A 15,133-nucleotide genomic window follows, 5' to 3' on the forward strand; every position below is an offset into this window, starting at 1 on the left:
CCAGGTTTAGGACAAGAAAAAGACCTTCTGAATGACAGGTTCAGTTCCATCCATTCATTGGCATCTGGTTCACACAGTCCTTCTGTAAATTGGTTAGGTACCTTGTTAAAACAGATCGCTCTCTTGCCCCCAGTACCTCTGTTGGGAGGCTCTTACAGGATCCCTTTGACCAGATGGTGAGAAACCTCGTATTTGCAATCTTAAATCTGTTTCCACACTAGAGGAGATTATTGGGTAAGAGCAGGGAGGGCCTCCCGGTATCCGCTTGGTGAGAGCTTTTTGCTCTCAGGGCTGTGCAGACCACATCAATTTCATTGCCAATGTGGGACACAGAAGGACTAGAGAGGAGGCTGTTACTCTCAGGATAGTGCTGTGTGCCAGGGCCCGTGGACCTCCACGCTAAAGTCCCATGCAGTTGAGGCTGATGGTGTACTTGGTGGGCTTCATATAGTTTCTCTGTGCGATGATCTCCTTCAGAACCTGTAATATGGCACCACGATGTATAGAGGGCCATGTGATTGCAGGACCCTTAGTCATGGTGGAGCTGAAGGCACGTCTTGTGTAACCTGAGAAGCAGCTGCCCTGTGGTTCTATTTTAAATCCCCATTTTAAGCTCATGACTTTCCCAGCAAGGACAAGTGCCCAGGCAGCTCAACCCAGTCTAGCTATTTTTATTATATTAAGAATATAAGATACAATTGTTAAGTCATTGGAGGGAATCTGTGTTACTTTTTGCATGTTCCATGAAAAAAACAAACTTGTTACTCATATCTGTTACAGTGGCAGTAGAGTGGTTCATATACACATTGAAATCCATGTCCGACATCAGTTTCCACATGCATAGTGCACCATCCTGCCCAAAATACAATGTAGATATGATCTGGATAGCAGTTATCATTACCTGTTTGTGTAGTACTTTCAGAGAGATGAAAGAGTTACAGAAGTCAAACAACAGAGCCCCCAAAATAAAAAAAAGTCCTTCCTTGTCCCACAAGCCACAGAGATGGCTTCTATTTAAAACCAGTCCTCACAAAAGAGCATAAATTTTATCCTTGATGCTTGAAGCTCAAGTATTTACACAGGGAATTTAGACTCTTCACTTGTGGTTTTGGCAAAAGCTTCACACAAATGTTTTGCACTGGTGGTCTCTTAGCCATTTTAGATAAACGCCAAAATCAAATGCAGTCCTTGCAGACTGGAGCACTGGATGCTGTGCCAAGGATGAAGTATCCCCGTTTGCCTCACATGTGTAGCTGTCAGATCAACATACAGGCCTGGTTTCCAAATAGGGACTCTCAGGGTGGAGAGGCTCCCTTGGAAATTGTTGCATGTTTAGGGTCAGAGGGAGCATAGATAAATATTTCTCCTTGCTGCTACAGTGTCAGTTCCTATAGAAAATGTTGTTTTTTTCTAGGGTTGGAGGGAACACAGATAAATATTTCTCCTTGCTGCCACGCTGTTTGCATGTATCTGCAAGGCGCACACTCAGGCACAGCCAGAGATGCCACCATTTAGAAAGAGACTATTTGCCAGAAGGTACCCCACAATTAGCACACGTATTTCCTGATATAAATACAGGGGGAAACTGTGGTTTCTGATCTACCACTGTGCGGTAACTATTGGCAAATGCCCGCTTTTTAATGGCGACTACTCCACCACATATCTTCATTTAGAGACTGCCCTTGATTAGTAGCTACCCTTTAGTTAATAACTAAGTGGTAGGCATAGTTTTAAATGGAGGGGTTAGGATTCCCAGTAGATGGAAAGTAGTGCCATTCACTAAGCTTCCTTTTAAACTCTGCTAATTCATGCCAGCCAAAAACATGACTTCTACATGATTGCGTGTGTGTGTCTATGTGTCTGTATTTGTGCAGGTGTATGTCGATATTTAAGACTTGTATCTTAGTTTTTCAAAGCCACAGAGTTCAGTTTGGACTAGTGCCAGGAGGAACAAGCGCTTCCAGTGGAGCAGGGGAAAACTTTTAAATACAGCTTTTAAATGGCAGGTTATTCCTAGAGGGGTTAAAAATAAATAATACGGTTGGAGGTTACAATATCATCTTTTAGCTGCGAGGAAAAAGGTTGTTCCCTTCCTCGCAGGCTCAGTAGGGAAGCAGCCTGCATAATCGGGGCATGCAAAATGCACAACTGGCCGCAGCTCAAGCGGGAAGGCAGAACACGGCCGCCAAGGCTTCCTTCTGGGAGCTCGGCTCCTGGCACCTCGCTGGAGCCATTTGAGCTCTAAGTCACCTCACTTTGTCCGGGCTGGTGTGTGGAGCCTGCTTCAGCAGCGGCTCGGCAGAAAGCCTGCCCAGTTTTGTGTCATCTCAGTGCATTAACACAGCCATAAAACAATAATCCCCCTTTTGATTTGGTCCCTGAGCAAGTGCTGGTGGCGACTGGTGGTGACGTCCGCTGCCTCTGACTCTGCTCCGTGCCAGGGCTGGCCATCCCCCACCTTCACCCCACTCCATGCATACCACAGGCCCCCAGCCTGGGTTCATGGGTCCCCCAGGTCTCTTCTTATTCTTCCCCTGTCCAGTGTGAGCCCGGCAGCCTCAGCCAGACACAGAGAGGGGTTCAGACCAAGTGTGTCGTGCGTTAGGCAGCCAGCCCCCGCCTCACTTGTTTCCGCTGATAATGCCTCCTCTGTCCCTTCAAACTTAGATCCGACTGACAGTTTTTTCTATTGTTTTTTCTCCAGGGCCGTCCAGGCCTGCAAACCTGCCGGGGGCTCCCATAGCTGCCTCCTCCCACCCTCACACATCCGTGATCACGTCACCTCTCCGCGCATTGGCCTCCCTCCCGCCCTGCCTTAGCCTGCCCTGCTGTGGTGCACGTGCAGTCTCAGTTGGCGGGACTCAGACTGAGATTCAGACTGAGACGTCAGGCACATTTGGATGTCATTGTCAGTTGTCAGGTAATAGAAATACTTTTTTTTTTGTTGCTATCTGAAGGTCAGTAGTGCTGCCAAGCGATGTCGTCTTTGTTGTGGGAGAGCTGCCTTTGCTGGGTCGCATGGAGAAGGCAGAGAAAATGCCTTAAACCCCTTTCCTCCATCCCTCTTTACTCTGGAAGAGGATTGGGAGTGGGAAAGGGCATGTGATTCCCTCCATTTGCCCATCCCTCCCTTCCTGCCTGCCCACCCTCGGTTGTCACCCGCAGCCACTGCCAGGCCGTTTGTACCATGTTGTTAACAAATGTCTGAGACTCCTCACAGAACGTGATACCCCAGTATCAAGATTTCATCTCTCTGGGATGCTTATCTTAAGCTTAATTGGATAACATTTAACATCTGAGGTATTTTTATTTCACTCTTTTTTTTTTCCCTCCCTCCTCAATCATTCATATTAAAGGCTCTCCTCCATATCCATGTGCACACAGGGTGTATGTGCTCCATGCTGTTTTCTCCCTTGCCTTGAGAAAATGCTCCTTGGTAACTCACCATGCATCCCTGGCCTCTACCCCATCAGCTTTTCTTTTCCTTTATTCCTTTTGGATGCCTGACTTTTGTCACCACAAGGAGGGGAAAGTAATGTGAAAATGAAGGCACACCAAGCTAGCCAAAGAGAACACGGACATATTGTTGCCAGACCCCATCATTTCAGACCCAGTGATCTCTTTGAAATCAGTGGGTGTTTCTGAGTATGACTCAGTTGCAAGACTGGGTTTATGGTGAACTGCAGGCTGGAAAGGTGAAAAGCAGTGGGGGTTTAAAAAAAAATACAGATGTGGCAAAATCCACAAATGTTTATGGAGTCTCACTGTGGTGGGCCAAACCCCACAGCTCTCATTCATGATAACATGCATGTAGTTTTAATAGGGAGTTCCCCAAATGATTCTGGATAAGTAAAGTATGAGGACCAGAGGATTTAGAGAGACAGCAATGACTGTCAGCAGTAAAGCCTTTGGGAAATAGCTCCTCATTTCCTCCCTGAAGCTGGCAAAACTTTGCTGTGCTCAGCTTATTCCTTCCACAAGCAGTGGTACCACCTGGCTACAGTATGCTGTATCTAATGAGAATATCCCTGTACATCTCTCATTGATGTAATAGAACAAGACAAAAGGATTTGCAAGAAATTTAAATTTGTATCTTGGAAACTCTTGTTCTTGAAACATAAAATATTCTCAGGAGGAGGCTCTCTTCAGGGTGCTGTTTCGACCTTGGGTGAAGCTTGGGGCATGCAGAGAAGGCTCCTATGCTTCCTGGAGGATGCTCAGCTTGCACCCATGTGCTTGCACTGGAGTGCAGGCATTGGGCTTGCAGCAATGTGCTATGTGGTGAGGTGCTGTCAGTGCATCTGCGGGTTTGGTTAGATTTTCTGCCGTGTTCACTGTGGTGGGGGATGCTGTTTTAATCAAACTGCTTCACAGCCTTGGTAGATTGACCAACTGGCCTGGGATGGATGTTAAGACAGGTTCTTGCAAATGGTGAGCATTGGATCAGAAAGTCAGATAGCTCTCCCACCTCCTGCCTTCCCTCCTCCCGGTAACCAGTAAACCAAACTGGAACTTATCTCCTGTTTTGCTGTTCTCTGTCTTCACTGGTGTAGACTGCACACATGTGCTTTTGGTACTCAGGTAGTTGTAACAGTGAACTGAATGCCCTGGTTCCCTATTACTTCTGATGCCAGTAGCTAGTGGTAAGGGAAGCAAGTACAACTAAAAATAGAAAAGGAAGGAAGGAATAACTTATTGAAGAATGTGGGAAGGTGAGGCTTTTGTACTTTGCGTACTTTGAGTTCTCACTTTGGAGTTCTGTGCTGTGAGTTTTCAGAATTGCCTGTTTGCTTGGAGAGCGATGCCAGCTCTGTGGAGAGAGAGACCTGTTATCATGGCTTCCTGTAATTACTGCTGCAGTCTGCGGCACTTAGAGAATAGGTTATATCAAAGTGCATGCTACATGTTTATGACAGTAGTTGGTCAAGGTCTGCTTGAAAGAAACATTTTCTTCACATGAAAAAGGAGATTATGTCTGCTTAACCCTTTCTTAGCTCACATAGAATTCACTGTACGTGAGCCTGGCCATGGTTTAAACCCCATGGCAAGGGTTATGGGATCTTTCTGTCCCCCAAAATATTTTGTGGAAATGAAAGAAAAATGAGTTCTTTGTGTGGACTAATAATCTAGTGACAATCCCTGTATTGTGCCCTCTTTTTTAATATAGACATTTACAATAGTTTCCTGCTCTAGCTTTAGAGATCAGCTTGTCTCTCTGACTTGATTAGCCTTTTATTCTGTCAGCCCTGTTCTTCCTTCTGAGGAATTGTTTCCTTCTTTGAACAAAAACCATCAACAGTTCTCGCCTCTCCTCATCCTTTATTGTTTCTTACCTTTCCTGTTTTTCAGCATTCATTTAATTCAGAACCTGGAGTTTTTCTGTGCAGTTCTCAAGCAGGCTGCGACTCTGAAGGCTTGAAGTTGCAGGTACTCCCAAATCTCTGCTGGGCACTCACAAATAAGGCCCTCAAGAGTCCCTCACAGCAGTTTGTGCTTGAGAATCTAAACTTCTGGAAGCCTGTGGGATTTGGGGTACACATGTGTGAAAAACTGCATTTGGAAATCTCCGACCTAGATAAGAGCGATCATCCGGGATGCTGAGTAGCATTCAGTCATGCACAGAGGAACTCATGCTGCCTCATCCAGAGCTGTTAGTGATCTTTAGAAAATGTGCTGCTGATAGTGGTTTCAATCACAGTAAATGGTGCTGGGACATCTGCTTGGATGTCCACTGTGCTTCTCGGCTGGTGCTGGTTGTGGTCTCCTCAGTATTTGTTCAATTCTTTGTATTCAGGGTACCACAGGATGAGGAATTTGCAATTAAAGGTCTATATTTTTCCATGCGATTAAAAAAAAAATCTACCACTGGTTCAAGCTCTCTCTCAATCTATTTATTTATTTATTTTTTGCCTCAGAGGCTTTTGTCTGTTGAATTGGGTTCTCCTGTTTAAATGTTTTTAGTGCCTATTTAATTAGAAGTTGGAATAGAGTAATGAAATTCACAGGGTTGTGTAGCTTGGATCTAAAATATAAATGGGCAAAACATTCATTTTGCTTTACCCCTTGCCAGATTAGGGTGCTTTTTTGAGCCTGCTTTTTATTTCATTTCAATGAATTGCAACTACTCAGAGTAACTGTAAAACACACACAGGTTTTTTTGCATAACAGAGACATGCAAATGATTGTTGAGAGACGTAATTATGTAAAGAAAAGTATATGCCTGTATGCGTGCACACATACACTGCGATGCTTTTTGTGGGGCTATTTTTTCACAATACATCTTCATAAGACTCTTTTTATGATGCTGATTTATTAATATTGTACATTAAGGCTTAAATTGTCAAAGCTGCCTAAGAGATTTGGATGCCCATTTGCCATTAAAGTTAACGAGAAATGAGCATTGAAAATCTCAGTGCAGAAGTGCATGGCACTTTACAGTGTGCTCTCCAAAGAAAAAAGTCCCTGCCCTGAAGATTCTATGGTGCAAAAGCCCCAGAAACGGGATTGTAATCGGCATAAGACAAAAGGGATTGTAATCACACAGAGAATAATTTGTCCCCTGTGCCTGCATTCAGATATATACCTGATCCAAAATCTTTGGACCTGGGCCTATGAGTGAGGGTTTTATATACCCCTGTAAAGATAATTAAATCTGTCTAATACACATATATTCATCTAACCAGTGAATCTGCTTCCTTCCCACATGTAGGCTGGTGGAAGGAGGTGGAAAGCAATTAGATACTTAGTTGCATATGTGAAAACAGCAAGTGGGCATGGACAGCAATGATTAATGGACGGGGCTATGTAGTTTAAAGTCTAAAACGGAGGAAAGCATGGGGCCATAGCTCAGAAGAGAGGAACAAGCTCCTGCTAATTCAAGGAATCAGCTGTATTAGTCGTTAGGACATTCTGAAAATCACAGTCATCTTGTAAAGTTAATATCAATTTACTTGGCTACTGAAATTCTACTTACTGCTTCATTTAACTAGTCTGGTGTTTTCTTGGCAAAGGTTAACGTGACAGTAAAGATAAAAGCAGTCCCTGTAAGTAAATCATAGGTTTTTAAAAGAATACTTTTCCCTCCTTCTATTATATCACCATATTAATTTTATGTTGGTTTTATAACTGGAGTCAGCCAATAAGAGGAGCTAGATTAGACCACCCTGCTGTAAAAAGCTCGATGCAATTAATACAGTCTGTCTAGAAAGCAGTATTATTTCAAAAACTTTTATGTTAATGATATGGTATGCACTCGGCACATTTCTTACTTGAACAAGAAGCAAGCTTTTGTTCACTCCAGACTGGGTTTTATTAACACAGGAGGATCAATGGAAAACAAAACAGTAATCAGACCAGAGAATGCAAACTCATCCAGCAAAAACCTCCTAACTCATCATGTCCCAGGACAATGGCTCATACTCTACTCCTCATTTTTTGTTCAGTGGAATCTGAATAAAAAGAATAAAAAAAGGAGAAAAAAAGAGTGCACAAAAACTTGATTTCTGTTTAGTACTTTTTGAGAGGAGAAAGGGAACTGGGTGTAAGTGTCTGAAGGCAGACAAAGACCTATAGTTTCCCTGAGACCCTTTGTAAATGTATCTTTTCATTTTGCTGCATAAAGAAGATATTTGCATAAAGTGCTGGCTAGGGAAAGATCCCCCTATTAGTCATAGTTACATGTATTTATTTACTTTAGTGCAATATTTGATGCATGCTTTGCTAGAACTGATTTAGTGGATGGTACTTACAGAGTGCAAGGGTATGTGAGAGACGTATATACTAAAACCAGTAATGCATCATCTGAGTGTATTCATCCATCTTTACACCTGTCTGTCAATCTGTGTGTTCATCCATTTACCCAAGTATTAAAATCATATGTGACCTGCTGTCTATGCAGCTCTCCGTCTCACCAGATATTAAAATCAGATCCAAACTCAACATAGGTGAGTCTAACAGAGACTGATTTTTTGACTGAATGATGTGTTTGTCAAGAAGCAGCGAAGGGACCTCAAGATCACAAAGAGGTGACTAAAATGAGGGTGCTGCATGGGCCAGGGTCACTGGCAACATGAGCATGACTGCGGCTTTGTTCTAGGCAGATGACCGATCACTATAACTTTGTAAGTCCTAATTATGTCAAGTTAAGAACCAGAAGGAGCAACAGTGATATTTAAAGGTGCTTTAAAGTGGATGCTTGCCATTTCCAGACATCCCAGGAAAAAAAGAAAAGCCCTTAATTGCAATATTAATGGGTGGAACTGAGTCTGGCAGTCTTGGGACAAAATGGTTCAAGGCAACATTGCCTGCAGTAAGGACAATGGCTCCAACATTGAGAGAGTTAACTCGATCGCATACCACTACACTGAGCCCAAGAGTCTGAACTCTTCAAACGCTCCAAATGGAGAGCTAAATCAAAGAATCCTGTTTCAAATCCATCCAAGATGTTGCTGTTTTTCTCCTCTGACAGGAGAAGCATTTGGAAGTGCAGTTTCTTTCTTTTTTTATAGCTGTCTTAAAAAGGAGTTTGGATGTTTAGCACAGCTGGTGCTCATTACATTATGCACTATCAATAAAATAGCATGTGTAATTAATTTTTAATGCAGTGCTGTATGCAGCGCTTTAAAGCAGTTACTGTATGGGGAGAGCTGACACCGGTCACTGACATCAGAAATATTGAAATAGAGGGCTAGATTTTGCATTTTTAAAGGGTGTATGTGTGAGTGGGGGAAGGGTAATTCCCAGCCAGCAGTTTTCTGGCCACAGTCAAATTTAAAAATATAGGAACAAGATGGATGAAGGTGATTTTATAATTTGCTTATTGGAATGAATGATTTTATTTCCTTTTTGAGTTTGCTGAGCGATGGCTGGATTAGGAGTAGGTGACTTCAGAGTATAGGTAAGCACCAGGGCAGCACACAGCAACTGATCCATCTTTGTTAAAGCACAAACAGGCTTTGGTGGTATCAGGTGGGAGATGAGGCAAAAAGGGAGCTTATGAGAAAGCAGTGGAAGGCCATTTCTGTTCTATCTCATTGAACAGTTTTGTTTTTTCTTTGAGGGCTCTTTTTTTGTGCTTTCTTGTTCCCATTAGTAATAACCCCCATTTTTTCCCCCCTTGATTCATTAAACATTTGGAAGTATTGATAGTTTGGAAGGGAGAGTGTAGCTTAGTTGCAAAGAGGCACCACTGATGGTAAGGTACCTGCTGCTCTAACAGAAGACCCAAGCAAATTAGAGTCTTCTTTTTTTCTTCATGTTTGTGCACTACTTCCCATAAGATAGCAGCATAAATGAAGACTGCTTTAATGGGGTGCAGTAGGCAAGGTTTGGGCACCATCTATCTTTCGGCACCATCATGTCCAGAAACACCTCGACTGTCTGAAGGAGGAGCAGACCTCCTCTTGAAGTTGTAGCATGGTGCATGTTTGTATTCAGCAAAGGGACAGGAATGGCTTTCATGTTTCTGATGCAGAGTAATCATTTGGGATGGTTTGCAGTATGGGACCAGCATCTCCCCTGCTACCACTGCTTTCCCAGCCGTTTTCAGGGAGTTGAATGCCTCTTGGTGAATAATTCCTAAATAGAGAAGAAATCAACTGCAGGAAGAGAAGGAAGGAAGCAATCACCTAAAAAGCAACAAAATTAGGGGTAGTGCTTGTCAGGTGCCTTGCTTTTTGGTTGGGCAATGCACCAGTTTTGTAAGAGCTGATTTTTTTTTTTATACACATGCATGAGGCATAAATGTTTGCAATTATTCTTTCTTTCTCTCAGTAAATTGCTGTTCCTTTGTACATAACATATGCTAAACAGTTCACTTGTACAGCCTCACCTGGCATATTCAGGATGGAGTTTCCTCCTGCCCCTTCAGCAGTAGCTTTTTGTCATCACTTTTCTTCTCGCTTTCTGTCAGATTTGTGCGGACGTGTTTGTGTGTCTGAGCCAGGAAGTGAATTGGCCTGTTCAGTTTGTGAGAAAAGAGATAAATCTCTCGTGCACAAATATAATGCTCAATGTCAAAGGAAGTAGGGCAGGCTATGGTAGTTGTGGCGTAGGTAGTTGTGATGAGAACTGCTTTTGAGTTCACAAGCCAGAGCGGGAAAGGTGGAGGCAACAGAGAGGTGTTGTACATTTTGTAGTGAAATTGCTTTGTTTTATTTTATTTATTTTAGAGGAATTGGATCATTTATTCCTGGAGTGACTCAGGTTTAGGCCAGAGAACTGAAAAAAATTACCCCGTGTCCCTCCAGAGCTGTCTAATTCAGAGGACCTGGGCTCTTTTTTATTTTTCTGAGTGCTTCATAAAAATAGATGAAAGGAAGAGTTCTGTGCTCAGATGGGATGCTTTATGTTCAGAAAGGGATTTGAGTCAAAGAAGCCATGCTGATGCACCTCGCATGTGCCCCACTGGACTTCTGTGTTCTGCATATTGGTCCTTCTATCTGCTGAGCAGTAAACATCTGAGCAACTGCTAGCAACATATGTTTTTATGCTGTTTGCTTTCTTTTAGACAGTCTTTTTCTAAGCATTTTTGCAGTATGCACAGAAATCTGGTAGGCTAGTGTACAGTACATGCCTTTGGTATCTTTATTTTCATCTTGTTTTTGTCTAAATCAAACCATTTCTATGGGTCCCTGTTCCAGCTAATGTAACCTGCCATAGCACAGGGGAAGTCAGGTTCAATGAGACACTAAAACATGCACTTGGAAGGAAGCAGGCAAAAATCCCATGTAGCAAAGGCTTACATTTTTTATGAATTCAGCTGTATGAGTCAGAGGTCCTGGGACTTCTGGAATGAGGTTAATGCAAGGCACTAAGCAAGGAGATGGGGAGACATAGCCGCTGGAATTGTGCCATGAAACGGTGCTTTGTAAATTAGTGTCTTTGCTATTAACATAACGAATCTCTGGTTAGAGAGGGGCTGGTTTGCACAACATACCTGAAGCTTTTATGCTTGTTTAAACATCACTTGGCTATTTGAAGCCAACTGTAAATGTATTATTTTCAGTACATCCCCTGGCAATGTGAGGGGAGCATCCCATCCTTTCTGTGTATCAGTCTGTCTCCTTTTATGTCCTGTATTGACCTAGATTACTTCACGTGAGACACAGATCTAAACTTGATCTTTATGTCTCTTCCATGGCTGCGTGACAAATGTAGTGCTTCCAAGGTGTGCTGTGCCATGCCAGCAGTCCACTGAGAGATAGGTTAGGGGCTGCCTAGGGATGCTTGGCTGAGCATCTTTCTATGAGGTGTTTTCCGACTTCAGTGGTGTTATACTCTTCTTCTAGCTGTGAACATGGCCTATGGAATTCCAGGATGTACAGAGATTTAAATAATAATCATAGTATTGTTGATAAATACGTAGCATTTAAAACTGTCCATGGTGATCAGGGCAAAACACAAAAATTCATGGAACCTTGTAAGACCTCAGCATGGCACCAGTGCCTTTTGCCTGCTGGAGAACTAATTTTTTCAGTTTGCATCTTCTAACAGAGTTTTGGGTTATTTTCTCCACTCTTGTGGTTGAACAGGGAGAGAGTAAGTTCATTCGTTATGGCACAGACAGGTTTATAATGCAAAGTATGTCCAAAAATTAGATCTGAGTGTTTACAGATTGATTAATCCAAATCCTCTATAAAAATGTGTGAACTGTTGAGTAAACTGGAAACAGGATCATTTTGGTCCTACAGTGAGAACAAGATTAGCAAGTAACTTTACTTTCCTGTAAAACCTTATTAAAAAAAAAAAGGCAATTATTTTTCTATTTTTTCTGCTTTCTCCTCAAACTGACCTGATACTTCCGTTGTAAATTTGAGGTAGAATCTTAAAAGCTCTGTAGTCTATTGAAGCCAAACACTTCACTGTCATTATCAAGAGAAATATAGAATAGTTGTAAAATGATCCTATGAAATTGCTGTAAACTCCTTCCCAATTTCCTTCGTACCTTCCCTGCCCATTTTCCACACGGAGCGTTGTGAAATCTGCATCGATGCTGCCCCTGCCTCCATCACCACTGTCCCCGTTCATTAGTGCAGTTGAGCACACTCATAACCATCTGAACTCTTCCCATATTTAGAGCTCTCTAGCCAGCAAATCTTCCCTCCTGCTCTTCCCTTTTCCAGAAAAAACCCAATGGTCAGGGTATGAGGTGGCCACTTGAGATATAATTTTGATTCAGTGGCCTGGTATCATCCAGAGCTGTAAGGGAGAGCAAAATTGTGAGAGACAGTACCACCACTGCTTAAATAATTTGCTCCCTGCCCTTTTCTGCTAAGTTTGCCAGGCTGTGTCTTGTGATTATAAACTGAGATTTCTTAAATTTGTTTTCTCCTTAATAGGTAAAGATGAGTGAATGCTGTTTCTCACTTTCTCCTCACTCTTTCTTCACAGATGTCTTTGCTCTCTGGGGCCAGCTGGCACTGCTGGGGAGGTATTACCCAGGGGATTTCATTGCCCCAGGATTAGATTTCCCCATGTACATGGCAGCATGGAGCTGTATTGCATATAGCTCCCTCCCACAAGTCCCAGTGAGTCACCATGCTGCTTGCTGGGCTGGCTGATGGGAACAGGATGCTCTGTCCCTGGCCACCTTGGACATGGAGCTTCTGCCCATCTGTACCTTTCCTTTCCCCTGCTCTGCCCTAGACATTCATATCTCTTTCTTTTTTTTTAATATATCATTTCAGCTTTGCTATAAGGTAGGTCCTTTATTCATGCTGTCACTGCCAGGGGTCCCTGCAGTAACAATTGCAGCATTTTTTTTCTAAAACTCAACTCCAAAGTCAATTTGCTGGTTTTAGTGGTTTTGGGGGTCTTTTTTTTTTTTTTTTCCCTTCTTTAAGATTAACATTTTTTTAAATGGAAATGACTGCTGAAAGTAAACACAGCTTGCAATGTACAGACTTATTGGGCCAGCACAAATTTCCTTAATAAGCTGGGGTATGTGTATGTGCGTGCGCATGTGTTTTTCCCCTTTAAACCTTGGAATAAGAGTGCTGTCTCTTTAAATCCTAACTCAAACTTTACTGGCGATTTTACAGGGCCTGGTTTCATTTATAGTGGAGCCAGACTTGCTGTGTGAGAGCCGTCCGCATGCTGGAATTAGTCTTAAGCTCGCTTCTGTGGCGTTGCCAAATTCCATGTTTGTGTTTTATTTAGAATTCTTTTCACGGCCAGTCGAATCTGTTCAGGCACACATAGGCAGTGTTGCGCCCCATGGAGAAAATAAGCAAGTTTGCGTTTTCTTTGGCATAGGCCATGGCCACAAAAGACTGTGGTCTAAAAAAACATTTTTTAAAAGCTATTTTAACCCATAACAGATGTATAAAGTAGGCACACGCATGCCAGCTTCCTTAGTTTTAATTAAAAAATAATTATGGCTTTAATGGGATGCTAGTGACAAATTTGGATGAATGGTGGGTGACATTATCTCAAGGCTTGCTTCAACTTATAAATTAGTGCATTTCTCTTGGCCAGTGGTACAGATGAAATTAAACGAAGGAGCAGATTAATATTTCTTAAAGTTCCATTGAACCAAATGAAAAATCAAATCAAATAAAAAACCAAGGCCCCTTCCTCCGTCTCTGCCTCAGATTCCCTTTTGCATGAGACCACAGAACACAGAGGAATGGTTACTTTCTCTGGCTGATAAATGATTTGGCCAGCGATAAACTGGACTTAAGTTTTCAAGGTACCTGTCCCTTTTGTAATTTCATATTGGTAGCCACACCAGCAAAGTATTGTGATTAATGTCAGCTGGTACTTCCATTTATAACCACATCTAACTAGCTAACACGGTACCTCCAAGCCAGGGAATCTTAAATATAAACCTATCCCTATATATTGCATGTTGCAATGGTTCTCTCTCCATACCTTGACTAACTCGCTACAATGCTGGCCATGATTTCTCACATCTTTAGGCTATTTTCAATTTGGGGCTCACCAGACCTGGGCTAGATGCACAGGCTTGCATAGGCAACAAGAGTTTATATTTATGAAGAAATAAACAAAGGAGTAATAAACATGTAATGAGCTAACCCCAGATGCTATCTCTACTGTTATTAGTCAGGTGCATGTAAAGTTGAGGAAAGGAGAGGAAAGGATCAGCCTGAAAGGTTCTGGATATTGAAGGGGGAGAGGTGTGATGGGTTCACTGGAAAAAGTGTCTTCCTCCTTCCCATGCAAGCCTCCACCCCACCCACTGTCACCTTGAATAGGTGCTGAGAAGAAAGGTGATAAAGCAGCACAGCTTTTCAGGGCATGCAGCAGAATCACATTTCCTCTAGACCTGCTTGCCCCACTCTGGTTCTTTCCAGCAGCAAAGACAGCCCAGCGTGGGATGGGGCTTTCTGGATGGGAGCAGATGATCAGCTTTATGATCTATGGCACAGGCAGATGAGGATCATTTTGTTTCTGGATGGCAAAACCCTGTTTCCTGTTCTCCGATGTATTCGTTCAGGAGACTTCTCATCTGCTTAACATTTAGCTCCCATTGTAAAAAACAACCCTGAAATGCTTCTGATACATGTAATCTAAATGGGGAGAGCTTTTCTTCACTTACACAGTGCTAGTTTTCTGTAACTAACATGTTGAATTTTTTCCTTATTAAAAAGTAAAAGTGACTTTTGAAAAAAGAAAATTGAGGAAAGAGAGAGAGTATGAGGTGCTTGGTGGATAGCTGTGCACCTTCCCCTTTGTCTTGTGATCTACAAATGTTTTACTACTAATTTCCATGGAAATGTGGCAGGGTCCCCCACCTTGCTTGCTGAAAGCTGTCTGCCATGTTAAGCTGGGGAAATCCAGGAAAAGGAAGCTGATCTGCTCGGTTTGAGCCAGTCTGGAGAATTTGAGCTACTCAGGGAGATCCGTTTGATCCCTCGGGGAGGGCAGTGCCTTTTCTTGATGTGCAGGATGTCCATTGCCTGAAGCTGAACCAAGCCAGACTCTCTAAAGATACAATTCTTAGGCTTTGTTTAACTGCAGCAAAAGAGAGATTTTCCTTTGTCGATTGAATGAGGATTTCTGTGGTAACATTTTCCTGCGCTTGAATTCCTCATGAGTGAAAATGAAGCTCCAGCATTAAAAACATGAGTCATGCAGTGCAGATGAGAGTAATTTTTGCATTCCTGGAATT

The 15,133-nt window shown here is 42.6% G+C and overlaps 1 protein-coding gene across 2 annotated transcripts in view; it reads left to right on the forward strand.

The window, feature by feature from the left end:
* The window catches only part of BCL11B (B-cell CLL/lymphoma 11B), a 97,420-nt gene that overhangs the window by 40,261 nt on the left and 42,026 nt on the right, over positions 1–15,133 (forward strand). Inside the window, exon 3 of one of the 2 annotated variants that reach the window (XM_017807659.1) lies at positions 2,705–2,920. The exons of the other annotated variant lie outside the window; for it this stretch is intronic. Within the exon in view, the coding sequence (XP_017663148.1) occupies positions 2,705–2,920 (216 nt within the window). The remainder of the gene's footprint in view (positions 1–2,704; positions 2,921–15,133) is intronic. 2 annotated transcript variants of the gene reach the window in all.

The sequence above is a fragment of the Lepidothrix coronata genome, unplaced genomic scaffold (assembly GCF_001604755.1).
Source record: "Lepidothrix coronata isolate B3197 unplaced genomic scaffold, Lepidothrix_coronata-1.0 Scaffold19, whole genome shotgun sequence".
In the NCBI taxonomy this organism is placed as follows: Eukaryota; Metazoa; Chordata; class Aves; order Passeriformes; family Pipridae; genus Lepidothrix; species Lepidothrix coronata.